General features: G+C 41.2%; 2 protein-coding genes across 3 annotated transcripts; both read left to right on the forward strand.

Moving 5' to 3' along the window:
• The first annotated feature begins 67 nt into the window (after nucleotides 1-67).
• si:dkeyp-51f12.3 (uncharacterized protein LOC107988041 homolog) lies at nucleotides 68-6,698 on the forward strand. 2 transcript variants are annotated; one of them, XM_044128912.1, is made up of 3 exons: nucleotides 68-707; nucleotides 898-1,202; nucleotides 5,378-6,698. In XM_044128912.1, exons 2-3 carry the CDS (start codon nucleotides 934-936, stop codon nucleotides 5,631-5,633), a joined length of 525 nt encoding a protein of 174 aa, XP_043984847.1. In that variant the 5' UTR covers nucleotides 68-707; nucleotides 898-933; the 3' UTR covers nucleotides 5,634-6,698. The 2 variants fall into 2 exon arrangements, with proteins under 2 accessions (XP_043984847.1, XP_043984846.1); XM_044128911.1 differs by having other exon boundaries at nucleotides 902-1,202.
• A 1,688-nt stretch (nucleotides 6,699-8,386) lies between these two features.
• bsnd (barttin CLCNK type accessory subunit beta) lies at nucleotides 8,387-13,245 on the forward strand. Its single transcript, XM_044129250.1, has 3 exons — nucleotides 8,387-8,817; nucleotides 9,861-9,928; nucleotides 12,891-13,245. Exons 1-3 carry the CDS (start codon nucleotides 8,641-8,643, stop codon nucleotides 12,982-12,984), a joined length of 339 nt encoding a protein of 112 aa, XP_043985185.1. The 5' UTR covers nucleotides 8,387-8,640; the 3' UTR covers nucleotides 12,985-13,245.
• The last annotated feature ends 564 nt before the right edge of the window (nucleotides 13,246-13,809 follow it).

Consider the following 13,809-nt stretch of genomic DNA (forward strand, 5'->3'; position numbering starts at 1 on the left):
GGACCCTATTGGTGCGACCGCCTCTGCTCAGGCAACAAGTTTATTAAGGCGGAGTGATGAGAACCCAAATAAAGAGATATAGCGTTTGATTTGCGGCCTGCTTCAGGCCAGGCTGGCCGGTCAGCTCCATCTCCAGCTGGAACTGTTCATCTTTAACTGCGGCTATAACTCTCCGTGCAGCAGACAGCCTGTCCAAACAGCGGCCAAGTGACAATGTTCAGACCGTGTGTGTGTGGACGGCCTGCCCTCAATTCCTAGTCAGTGAAAAAAAAAAAAGCCTTCCTCATTAAAAATAAAAGCACTTCCTCCACCGCAGCTGCCGCTTCTTCTTCTTCTTCTTCTGCTGCTGCTGCGACCAGATGAAACCCACTCCGCGCCCGATCAGAGCGACATCATCAACCCTGATCGAAGAGGGAGGTTTTTCGACGCTGCTAGCTCTGGAGAAACGCCAAGCGGACGAGATGAGCGTTCAGCTGGGGAAGAGGCGGTAGAAAGAGAGAGAGAGAGAGAGAGAGAGAGAGAGAGAAAAACAGAGAGAGGCGCGGCGGGGTTCGCTGGAAATTCGGACTGGCCTGGATAAATCGGCACTCCACGACTTTTTCTTTTTCCCTCCTTCTTCTTCTTCTTCTTCTTCGGGGATTTGGAGTCGGAGTTGATGACTTGTGAAGGAGTAATGGTCAAGCTTTCTCAGCGCGGTTTCCCTGCAGGTATCGGTGCTTCTGGCACTTATTATTTACATGTTGCTCACATTCCATCTGCTTTCTGTTTGCTGGTTCTTGTTGTTACTTCCCTTGTTATGCCTCTCTCTAACCCCAACTCCCCCCACCACACACACACTCACACACGCACAAGCGCAATCGCGGATCTTTATCTGTCTCCTCTCTTCTGCGGGGACAGGAAGAAACCAAGCCGTGGAGGGCAGGACCCCTTGAGATGTCGATCCATCACGGCACGCTGCTCTGTCTGGGCGTCCTGCTGATGACCTCCGGAGGAATCCTGATCTTTAGCTCTGGGACAGCGTACCACGCGACGGTCCCACTGATGGTACTTGGGATTTTTCTGGGTATGGGGGGTCTGAGCGTGATGGTGGCAGGAGTTTGCATGGCTAAGAAGAATTTACAGGTGGGAGTGCCTGGACACTTCCTCCTGCACCCCCCCACTGGCACACGCTTCAGCCCACAGCAGGCCCTGGCCATACAAAGGTAAACACTCTTTGAAGGTGACAGCAGCGAGGAAAGGAGGGGGGGTCAGTGTCTTGAAGGGGTTTATTGGGGGGTTTTGGGGTGACGTGGTGGTTCCCAGCCTGGGGGAGTTAAGGGATAAAACAAAAGGATAGCTCACAAATAAGTAAAAATAAAAGTGTTTTTGTTTGTTTTTTTCAAATATCCTACTCTATAAAAAAATCCACGCTGTTCTGATTTGAAGACTTTTTGACAATTGGGCCCAGAGACAGACTTGTAAAAATGTGAATGAAATGTGTGAAGGGTTTTAACCATGGCCGCAGTATCCCAGCTTCCCAACAGGCTCACCTTGCTTATCGTCAGCAGTTATGTGGCGCATGTTCTCCCTCTTAAGTTACAGCGTTATTATGCATTCATTGGCCGGTCAACGAAACAACCCGCTACACCGGTGGGGAAGGGAGTGATGGCAACCTTGCTGATTTAAAAAAAAACAAACCATAAAGAAGCTTTTTTTTTTTCCATCACTTGCGTGTTTTAGTATCAGACTAAAGTCACCCATTGAATAACAAAATACAGGTTTTTTTTGTTTGCTTGAAAGAACAAAAAGCGACACAAACCAACATGGCTGTGAAAATTTTATTTTGTGATGAACCACTTGTAGAGTCAAGAAATCTCTTAAGTAGAACTTACACAAGGTACTTGTAAACAATAAAAGCTCAAGATTTGATTTAAAAAAGAACAAACAAACAAAAAAGAAAGGCTTTGACATCTGTCGGTCTGGAAAGGGTTACAAATCCATATCGATTGCTTTAGGATTTCAGTAAACAGCAGTGAGAGTCATTATCCCTCAATTAAAGAAAAAAAAACAGAAACACCAGTCTGGAAGGAAATGGGCCAATCTCAGGAAGAAGCCAGTGTTTTGGTAAGAAGAACACGAAAAACCAGATGATCCCCAAGGTTTTTTGAAAAATATTCCGCGGACAAATGAGACAAAATCAGCATTTTTGGAGGGTGTGCATCTCAGCATTTCCTGAATATCAAACACAGTGGTGTCAGTGTGATGATCTAGGTTTTCTCTGCTGCTTCTGGACCTGAGCCACGTGCTCAAAGTGATGAAACCATCAGTCCTGTTGTCCAGTAGAAAAGTTCACCGTCAACCAAACGCCGGTCATGCAGCAGAATGATGATCCTCTAAGAGGCTCAAAAAACATCCACTCAAAACAATGCGTTTTGAGTGGCCTAGTCAAAGTGCGGGATTTAAATCTTGCATGATCTACAAGTCAATGAAAACAATCTAATAGACTTATAGCCGGTTAACGCAAAGACGGACATCGTTCAATAGCAGATTTGCTCCCAAGTGTGGCAGAAGCAGTACTTAAGAGGTAGCAACTTTTAAAGAAATATGGTATAATGTTAGTTTTTTTCCCCTCAATAAATAACATCAACATTTAAATAACACACATTTTGTGTTTACTGATGTAAAAAAAAAAAAAAACCATAAGGCTGTAACATGTTAGAAAGACAAAAAGCGAAACAGAAGAAGTTGGCACATACTGTTTTCGCTGTGAGGCTCTGCAGCATCTGAATCAAAACGTAACATGCAGGGATGAACAAAATGTTTAGAATTCCCCCAGAGATGATTTTACTTTTTGGAAGTTCTCTGAACTGCTGCCCTGAGACCAAAGCCGACCGGAGGGCAGCAGCTGAGACGTCTCGCTCTTCTCTGAAATAACGAGCCGAGCGTTATTTCAGAGAAATAACAGGAAACCACCGGCACAGAGAACAATGGACTCCGCAGACGAACAAGCTGGGCTGCGTTTCAATATTCCTTTTACTAGTTTGAGCAAAATTAGGAAAATATTGCAGAGGAAAGTCCCGGCTTATTGGCTAAGACACGTAGTATGGCAAAGATTAGGAAGACTGACGCACCTGATGGTGGGAAACAACAGACTGGCTACCTTATTGGGACATGGAGTGGTAGTTCTTGGAGATAGTCTTATCGTCTGCGTCCTAAATAATAATAATAATAATAATAATAATAATAATAATAATAATGTCAGAATAAAGGATGAACTGTTCAGGAGTCTGTTGAGTTCGCTGGAGCTGAGGCGTCCAGCTGACATCCCATGCTAGCAACTCTGTAGCGACACTGGAGTAACACTGTAGCATTCTGGCTAAAATTAACACAACTGGAAACCTTGTATTCTTTATTTGAAGGCTTCCACTGATAGTCACACACACAATTTTTCTACTACTAAAACCCTTTTCTACCAATACTTTCACATATCCCATTACATGACCAAACTATTCATGTCACAACTCCAAAACGTGTAGGCTAGCTGATTGGTTTAATTAGCATTTTCTTTGACGGCACCTTGTTCAGAATTAATTTATATATATAAACCGCTCTATTATCTTTATTTTAGTGCAGAATAAACATCACAGTGTAGTTTTTACTACAGGCCAGAAAAAACTGAAGTGAAGTCGTAGAGTGAGCAATAAGGCTAAAGCAATAGCGAGTATTAAAAAAAATATATTTATATCAGTCTAATATACCAAAACTTAATCTGAAGAATTAACATTTTTGTCAGAATTATATAAATATATATTTTTAAGCACTACTGGCCTTTATTGATGGCCACCAGACAGGAAATGGGCAGAGACAGAGTCTGTATGCTCCGGATCACAATGTTGGCACACTAATTGAAAATTGAATGATTGTATTGGATCCGGTCACTAATTGAATCCAAAACTGTTCTAACTAATCACATTAATTAAAACATTTAAATGATAAATTACGTTAATAAGCAAAACTTACACGTGAAAACTAAATAAAATCTGATGACCAGATGAAGGATTTAGCTTTAAATGTACTCTACTCCAGGTTTTTGTCTGCATTTGGCTCACCTGCCCACAGGAGGATCTTTGAGGTCCAGCAGGTCCAGAGCGCTCAGAAGCAACCGGGTAAACGGATGACGCCGTACTGTTCGAGTCTTGTTGGGTCGCCTCTTACTAAAGGTCAAGACCTGCGGTTCTTCTGAATGTCGCGTTCCAAAAGTAAAACAAAACGGCGAACAAAAAGCAAAGCTGGACTTTGATCTCAGTGGATCCGACTCAGTCAGTCCATCACGCTCTCTCTCTCTCTCCAGCTCTCGTTCTACCTCCGTCTCAGCGCCGAGAGCAGCCAGACATCAGCCTATCGTGATGTCATCAGACCTTCGGAAACAATAGATTCTACCGTTTCATAGAACTAGTTTGATGACATCGGGTGTCTGGGTGTGGTAAGTGTGGATCTGTGTAAGCAGATGTTTGGAAAAAGTCAGATTTCTTCCAAACACTTAACACCCGTAAGCTATTTCCCGTAAATACATAGACTAAATAGTTCAGTCTAAAATTTTTCCAGCCATGTTTGGACATTAATTATCATCTTAAGTTAAGGCAAATTCACTCCGTCACTCTCAGCCACATTCATCTTTTTTTGCTTTTTTCATTTTTTTACATTTTCAACAGCATTTTGTTTGGAGGCATTTCCTTTGAACTCTAAGTGACTAAATGATTCCTCTGCAAACGTGAGATGCTCCATCAGTTGTGAGACGTTGCTTTGCGCTGTTTTTATTTCATGTGACTCATTTAGTACGTGATCTGTGTTGTCTTTAGTTGCGTAAGTCGGCGGTGTCCCAACTATTCCCGCTGCGCGCCAGACGTCATCAAACTGAAACCACTGATGAGCCACAAACCTTACAATCACAATATTTCAATAAAACAAGCAATATATCCTGTTTTTCTTTGGTCAAAAATCAAGAATCTATATAACATTATTGTAGATTTAAAGCACAAAAAGGATCTCAGACTTTTGACTTTATTAAAATAATGGAATCCAGTAAATTGCTTCCTATTTTCTTGTTTATTTTCCTGAATAACAACAAGAAATGCAGCTTTCTACTTTCTAAACTTAATATTTTATTGAAAACGTGGGTCCCTAAAGTCTCTGGTTGTTGTTGGCCCTATTTACAATTCAGTTCTATGAAATAAAATCTCATTAAAATTCAGTCTCCATCTGCACTAACAGGGAAACCGGATTTGTAGCGGGCTCTTGTATTGTACTTGTATGTTAGGCGTTCCGGAAGTATTCAGGAAGTTTCTGTTTCAGATTAAAACAGGAAGTCCTCACCGAGTCTCTGGCGTGTTCCCATCAGGAGGCTGGACCGAATCCGCCGGGAAATGTCGACGGACGCCGTCAGCACTTCGCCGGAGCCCGAGCCCTCCCTGCCGTCCACCCCGCCGCCCTGGACCATGGAGCCGCCGCCGTCGTACGACACGGTGATGAAGAGCCAGCACATAAACCAGGAGGAGAACCAGGAGCCCGGCGAGCAGCCCGACTACGAGCACGACGATCAGCAACTTCCTGAACACTCTGAATGTACAAATCAAGATGGCGGCCAGGAGGTTTAAACTGGGTTGGACTTCCTACGCTCCTCCAGTGCCTACTGTTCTTCTGAGCGAGAGCTTCGTCTGAACTCACAGCTGCAAACGTCCTCCGTGCCTTGAAATCGACCAATCGAGACTCGACTTTAGCTCAGGCTTCCCGTGGACGGTCGGGCCGACACAAAGACAGGAGTGGAAGTCAAACTGTTGGTGTTGGCGTGAGATCTTTGTCGTCTTGTCTTTACGTTTAAACACGAGAACCTTCAGTTTCATATATCTGCATCATACGTATGTTAAAGCACATATATTGTTTGTAATTCACTAGAGCCTGCAACCCATATGCAGTGCTTTGTTGTCTCAATCTGCCACCATGCAGTTATCCATTTATTTATGTTTTTTCTTTGTTCTTCCCCTTAGCTGCTTCATTCTGGCCTGGTCTGAAAAGCGTCCAAACTCTTGATAAAATACCAGTATTTTTGAAAAAGGGGGGAAAAAAACAACCCAGAAAGGATGATAAATACTTTCCAGAAAATTAGAAGAGAAAAACTTCCTTTGTTGTCAAGTGTAACACCAAAATCAAGAGGTACAAAACGACATTTAAAAAGTCATTTAAAAAGTACATTTTAAGATATAAAGTATTTCCTGTATATTTCAGTAAAAAAAAAGAAAAAAAAGAAATCAGTGTAAGAATGGAACATAAAAAAGTGCAATAACCTTAAACTAATTCTGTGTCGGAAAAAAAAAGCCCTGGCCCATTTTAAAGGGGAAGTGTACAGGAAGTGGGCTGCTCCATTCTTAGCTCACCCATTAACCCGAAGGCCTGGACAGATTCTCCTGTGTGCAGCCTCCCAGCTAATGTAGGAGTCATTAAAAAAACAAAGAGCTAAATTTGGTTATTTTTATATAGAGATTTTAAGAAATAATCCACTTGTATTACAAATGTTTTTAAACAACTTCTTTTAGGCTGAAAGATGAATGTATCACATGTACAAGGGGTCATGCACTGAGAACGGGATGAAAATATGCTTTGTTTGTCATCAGATAAGGCAGTTTCTAATGTAAGAAAATAAAGGATGTTTTTGTACTACTTTCCAGGATTTCTCGCATTCTTTATTTTTCAATATTTGTGTATTTTAGTCGGTGTTGTACAGGCTGTAGAGGGAACCTGCCCCAGTAAATCCACAGGTACATGTTTGCCAACTGTTTCACGGGAGGAACACGTTAAATTACGTTCACGTTGCCGTTTCGGCCTCGTTAATTCTCTTTAGGGTGGAGTTATTGGTGCACTATTAAGGAATGATTAATTACAATCTTGGGAGATATTGAGTTATCGTTGGAACGACTTGTTAATAACTATAAATGTGTCAAAAGGTAGAGATCAATAAGCAAAGAAAGAGAAAAAGAAACGACCCCACAAATCAAACCATGCTAGAGAAATGACCGGATGTGCATGTTTTCCCCCCTCCAGGCACCAATTAGCACGTTTTGAGCTTTTCCGGGACGCTGCACATTTTACATAATAATTGAGCTCTAAGCCGCTGATCCCCTTAAGCCTGAAGTGATTTTAACATCGTATTCCTGACAGATTTAGGTTTGCTGTAATCTTTTAATTTCACCAACATGTTTCTGCTGACTGGAATTGATATTAACATTATGAAGTGAACCAACCAGAAACCAATAGAGAATCTGCAGAGGGAGCTAAAGATCAAACTCAGACCTGAAGATCCTAAAAAATACAAAACATTCATAGGAACACGAGAGACCACTTAAAAGGATCGGTTTCTCTGAGTTTACTTTTTATAGGTTTTTGTTTGAGTGAAATGAAGATTGTTCTCTTATTCTGTGACATGTCTCTGAAATTCCAAGTTTAGGATTTATTTGCAGGATGACAAAAGAAGATGCAGTGCTTTCAGACCTCAGATAATGCAAAGAAAACAAGTTGATATTCATTTAGAGACAACAATCCTAATGTTTTAGCTCAGGAAGAGTTCAGAAATCAGTATTTGGTTGAACAACCAGGAGGTTTTCAGTGGACTCTTCATTGTTTGTCTGCGTGTGTGCCTATTTTAAATTTTTTAAATATAAACCTGCCATGCGTACAAATAGCCAGAAAATATTTTTATAAAATATTTTTAATTTTATAAATCTTTCATTTACTGTTTTTTATATTTATTTCTTGCTTGGAGAAGATTACCCTGTCTGTCTTTCATGTGGTTCATCATTCATCCGAGATTACCGAATGAATGAAATGGACAGATGGCAAAGTGTTCTCAGTGGCTCAGGACACTGAACTTCTGCCAGTCTGGATGCCAGTAGAGCAGACATGCAAAACTTAGAGACACGACACACTAAAGGGAATCTAAGCATTAGCTCAACACCGACTGGGATTGTAATAAAACACCAAATGCTAATAGTTTCACTAAGTCTTGCTAGTACACTCCATTTTGTTGGATTCCAAGTCAGCAGATTGACGCTGGCCTCTTCTAGAGACCAAATTGGGGAATCCTCCTGCACTGGAAAGCAACGACAGCAGAGTGCTAACAGTGCATTGTTACCGACTGCTCACAGTTTGCAGGCTGCCTGTTGTTCGTTTTGTTGTGACATCACCCTAAACTAGAGCTAAGAAATGCTGAGCGGCTTTCTAAGGCTGGTATCGACTGCTATAAGGCTGTTTATTCAGAGGAAGGGAATCCCTGAAGGGGAGGAAACAGGAGGATGGCTGTAAACCAAACAAACACCGACAGCCGACTGAGCAGTGCCCCCAAAAGCTGAGATTTTATTTAGCTTTCTTTTTTTTTTAACACAGTAGCCTGAAGCAAGGTGACCTTTCAGGTACAGACACACACCTGCAATTTTATACCTGACCCGAGCAGCGTGTCTGCAGGCTGTAATAAGCAGCCGAGTGGAACCACCACTGCAGTTTCTCCACCTTCACCTTCAAGCTCTGTCACACAAAGAGCACACTAAATCTTTCCAACCCCCATCACGCTTCAAGTTATCGGACGCTTGTGGGCTGCAGCAGAGGTTCACAGCGATGGTGGAGGGGAAGCCCTATCGGTACGGACTCATAGTGGCCGGCCTCTCTGTGGTTGCCGCCGGCCTGTTCCTCATGACGCAGGAGCGCCCGCACGTCTACATGACGATGTGCGTCGTCGGGGTCACCATGGTCTGTGCTGGGACAGTGTGGAGCCTCTGCCAGTGCTATCCCAAGGTCAGAGTCGGGTGGTACTTAGTTGCATTTACTCAATTACGTTTGCTTTAGTAGCACTTTTTTTACGGGGAGGGGGGGTAGTAGGTCTGGGAGTATTTTTACTACGCTGTGCTTTTTACTTTTACTTGAGTAATTTTATTATGAAACATTGCTGCTCTTTCTTGAGTAAAATTCCTGGATCCTCTGCCCACAATAAGTAACTTCACTGAATGAAGAGCGAGCTTGTTCTAACCAAAAACCCACCGGACACAAACACACACCTGCAGTTTTTGTTAAAGATTCATAAACAGGTCCGGCTTTACATTAATGCTCCCAGGTATGCTATTAATTCATCTCCAAACACTTTATAAATCATTTATAACTATTTGTTACACATCAGTTGAGGGTAAGAAGGAGACAAAATTCTTGCCAAATAGGGAGCCAGATCTGTTCACCCATGTTTTATCTGCAGTTTTTATACTAAACATTTCAGACTGACTTGTAAGTACAATCAGCATTTGTAAATGTAATACTTTAGCACACAGTCTCCTTCTCATCTTTATTTAATGCATAATAAACAGTTATTAATGATTTATAAAATGTTTATAGATTAATTGATAACATACATATAAACTATTTATTAGCAATCTATAGAGGACCTTCATTATAAAGTGTTACCCATAAGTTCGACTAAGATTAAAACAAAAAAAAATTCCCTTTCTTGTAATTATGCTACTTAAAAATAGGTGTAATTATCAACATTTCCACATGCCAGTCTGAATGTTTTGGTCCATCTGATGTTGTCATTTTTTAATATTAAATGACTAATATTCTGGTCAATACTTGAGTAGTTTTTGGGTTGTTTTTTTGGTTTACTCCTAACTCAGGAATTTCTTCAATGGATACTTTTACTTTCACTAGAGTTAAATAAAAAAAAAAAAAACATGTCGAAGTAGTGCTGCTACTTTTTGGGGTGTTCTCCCCACCGCTGCCTGAAAAAGACTCTGAGTTTTTGACATGCAGGATAGAGTGAGGTTTTGTAAACAAAGGTGTGTGTTCGTCAGATCGTCGTGACGCCTGTGATTCAGAAGGAAAGCCTGGAGGATCTGATGTGCTCTGCCAGAGATGAGAGGTGCTGTCTTTACACACACACACACACACACACACACGCACACACACACTCACACACACTCACACAGCATGGTGCCAGTTATCTGGGTCTTACTGATCCCCTGTGCTCCGTCTGCTGAGGACCCGTCAGCCGGTCTGAATGCGGTGACAGCAGCAGAGTTTCAGGGGACAGCGGAGGACGGGTCTCCACTCTGTTAGGCTGCAAAATAATATTTAAGCATCAACCTGATGACATAAAAACCTTCAGTCACATATTTGAACGTGACAAAGAAAATTATATTCCTCAATGAGGGAGCCATGTAGTTATATCCTTAAAAGGAGAATCATTAAACGTTACAAAATGTAATTTGTTTTCAGAATTACGATTTTGATACTTAAATTGCAAATTGAGCAGCAATTTATAGCCAGTGGCTAATAAGACCAAGAATCTCCAATTAGTAGCCGCACCAGTTTACGCATTCTGAAAAATTAGGGTTGAGATGCAAAGCTAAACGCAAATGAAAACAAACTAAATCTTTAATTTTGGCATTTTTAGAAATGTATTTATCCTCCTTGGTTACACACTGATGTGGGATGACATTCTACTACTTAACCAGTGTTTGCTGCAGGTCAGCAAAGTGTGCTTGTGGATGTCAGTCTGGTGCAAAGGGTGCACCCAAACTGATTCCACAAGTTTTCATTGGGCTGGAGGTCACAATAATCAATAAATCAATTAATCACATGATAAATTAAAACAAACTCAAATATCTCTATTGGCATGATTTATGGTTTATCTCTTTTTTTCTCCTGCTTTCTACCAAAAACTGGATGATGAAAGTCTTCAGTTTGGTGTTTTGGTCTCAACTAGCTGTCAACTGAAGGACAATTTTGTTTACAAAGATTTCAAAATTCATTTTATTTCTTGTTTTGTTTATTTATTTTGGATAATTAAACTGTCTTCCAGGTCTGGTGTTAAATGTCCATTAGGATTTAAAGTTGGCTAATCTTTCACAATGCGCTCTTGCATTATTATTTTTGCCATTACCATAATTTTACTTAAAAATGGTCTCAGAACAACAATATTATCGTTTACCACAATAACCTCTGGAACAATTTATCGGTACGGACAATTTATCGTCCAGCAAAATCAGTCATTGTGACTGGCCTGGGCATGCTCAACTCACAACATTTACCTCACAAATGCGGCATCACTTAAGGGGAAATAAGTCTACCAACAGTACAAAATGTATTACGTAGACGTGTTGTTACAAAAGAGGAAAAAAACTAACAAATTTCCTTGTGTTTTATGTTAGATTCCAGAGAAACAGTCTTGATAGTTGATCAGAGACTTCATCATCTCTTTCTATTTGATTTCTTTGACTCGTCTTAATTTAAGGACACGTGTAGAGGATAAAGGAAGGACGGTCCAAAGCCAGGGTGGAAAAAAACCTTTCAGGTCGATCGACTTCCCATCCCAGAATGCAACCCAATCAGAAAATCAAACTCCTCGCTTTGACCCGAGTCGCATTGTGTCTCATTGAAGCGAGTCGGACTCTGACTGGTTAACTTGAGACCAGACGGAACCGTCTCGTTCCCAGCTCTGTTGACAGACGGAGTCTCAGCACAACAGCTGCCTGAACCAGCCTGAAGGTCGTTCTGTGGGAAGGAGTTAGAGGCCGTCACGTCTGGCACAAACTGCTTCTTACTTTGAATCGTTCCCAAACTAAATTAGACAGGAAGGAAGGGGAGGGAAAAAAACAACGTTTCAGTGATGCTCAAGGAAAACTTTGCGAGAAAATTAGACGTAAGGAAAAACAAAGAGAGCTGTGGGACAGCTTAATGGAGTTGATCAGGGGTGATAAATAAATCTGACTGGACTACTTCCGGGTGTGTGTTTCAGTTTCTCCAGGTTCTGCTGAGTGGAAAATAGAAACGACCCGATGTGACGTCATCACTTTACGACCTGAACATTATGGTTCGGTTTTCAGGGATACGTGGTCCCAAAATACAAATAAGCAATAATGCATCCTGAAAGCAGCAGTCTGATTTACACAGAAGAGCCAGGGTGTCCAAAGTAAGGCCAGCGGGCCGTTTGCAGCCCCTGAACTGACTTTGTGTGGCCCCACAACATTCAAGGAAAAATGTAAATAAATTAGGACAAAATCATGATGTTTAAAATAAAATTCTGGTTACTAAAATGTTAGCTACAACACAAAGTTATATATTTTTCCACGTTTTCTGGTTTCCTTATTTTCACAGTAAATACTCTGTGACTTATACTCTAAACTACACCCTGGTGCTCAAATGTCGGCTAAATCCTGTGTTTATTTTTCAGAATAGGTGAAATATTTTTTCAGCTTTCTTCAAACGAGCCCGAAATATTACGCAAACTAAATGCCTTACATTTAACATGGGAAAAAAGCACACTGCGCAATTAAACATGGTTTAGCAACCTCAGCAACCATCTTTGGGCTAATAAGGAGAATGTTGTTAGCTCTCCTTCCTGCTCAGGCCTTGTTGAAAAGTAGCTAAATTTACAACAAAAAAAGATTTCATAACCTATCATATCTACGCACTGCAGACGTTCATTTTATCGTCTTCAATTTTTTATTTTATTTTTTGCTAGAAAGCGGTTCTCAAGAGTGGAAGGACGGGGAACAGAAGCGATAGCGCCATGACATTTGTGACCGATTTGAATTTGCTGGTAGCGCGAGAGCAGAGGACCGTTAACGATCTCTTGATTAAAGCGCTCGAGCCAGAAACGAGACTCTCACGCGTCTCCTGCTGCCTGAGTGTGTCTGTAATTACTGGGCTGCTTGATAAAGACATGCTGGCTCAGCAAAGCTCCTCTTCAGAGTTAAAAAAAAAAAAAAAGAGTAAGAAAACGGGGACAGTGTGATGGAACTGGACTTCTATTCCTGTCCCTCCTCCTCCTCCTTCTTCATCTTCTACTCCCCCACCGCCACTATTCGCTTTGTTTTCAGGCACGCTGGGTGTCGGCCGGGTTCCTGCGGCCAAAAGTCGGACGGTGTGCCGACGAACGAGAGCCGCAGCTGTCCCACGCTGCATCTGGTCTGAAGGAGAGCGCGGAGCGAACCGAGCAAACTTCACTGGGTCAGAAACAAACGCAACCCGGGACTGAAGCCGAATGTCAGAAACCAACAACACAAATATATAATATACATAATAGAACAAGTCTTGTGCTGCTATTGAAAGGAAATTATCCTACGTGGGTCGGTTCTGTTGTCATGGGAAGTGATTTAATGAACGTGTTTTACACGGTAGTCCCAGCAGATGGCACTGTTTACAGTGCAAAAGAAGGATTTGTGTTGTTATTATTATTATTCCACCTGAAGAACTGTGTGTGTTTTTTAAATAAAGTTTCCAAAACGGTTGGGTTTCTTTTTAGACTCATTGATGCTTCAAATACAACAAGTTCCTGCAATCCTCTAGTGGTAAAATAGAAAGAATAATAATACACATGTTTGAAAAGCATATTTGTTCTCCATCTCCATTCTTGTTAAACACACAAATCTGGACTTTTAAAAAAGAATCGCAATTCTTTCAGCACTGAATTGTAATACAAGAGTAGGCCATATTTTTAATATTAAATTCAAAGTTGTCAAGGTGGGGAGTTTTCCCTTTTCTAGATGTAAATTATTTGACAGCTGTGCATGAAATCTAACAAACTGTATAACTCAATTTTGTTCAAATCCAGCATTGATGATGGATTTTTTTCCCCCATCTGACAGCAACAAATTTCATAAGATCTTTTGATCTATTTAATATTCGCTTTTAAAGAAATCGCAGCCTAACGAAGCAAACACAAGCCTCGGTGCCCAGCTGAGCATCAGGCTTCGAGCAAAAGCATCTTGTCTATGAGCTCAAGTAGAGCTTACTGGT

This window comes from Gambusia affinis, linkage group LG10 (assembly GCF_019740435.1).
Source record: "Gambusia affinis linkage group LG10, SWU_Gaff_1.0, whole genome shotgun sequence".
Lineage (NCBI taxonomy): Eukaryota > Metazoa > Chordata > Actinopteri > Cyprinodontiformes > Poeciliidae > Gambusia > Gambusia affinis.

What these genes read in the sequence shown, in the direction of transcription:
- si:dkeyp-51f12.3 (XM_044128911.1), top strand. Translation starts at nt 656, where the DNA reads ATGACTTGTGAAGGAGTAATGGTCAAGCTTTCTCAGCGCGGTTTCCCT. An exon ending in TCAGCGCGGTTTCCCTGCAG is followed by an intron (nt 708 to 901) that starts GTATCGGTGCTT and finishes GGGGACAGGAAG; the next exon opens with AAACCAAGCCGTGGAGGGCA. An exon ending in CAGGCCCTGGCCATACAAAG is followed by an intron (nt 1,203 to 5,377) that starts GTAAACACTCTT and finishes TGTTCCCATCAG; the next exon opens with GAGGCTGGACCGAATCCGCC.
- bsnd (XM_044129250.1), top strand. Translation starts at nt 8,641, where the DNA reads ATGGTGGAGGGGAAGCCCTATCGGTACGGACTCATAGTGGCCGGCCTC. An exon ending in TCTGCCAGTGCTATCCCAAG is followed by an intron (nt 8,818 to 9,860) that starts GTCAGAGTCGGG and finishes TGTGTTCGTCAG; the next exon opens with ATCGTCGTGACGCCTGTGAT. An exon ending in TGCTCTGCCAGAGATGAGAG is followed by an intron (nt 9,929 to 12,890) that starts GTGCTGTCTTTA and finishes CTTTGTTTTCAG; the next exon opens with GCACGCTGGGTGTCGGCCGG.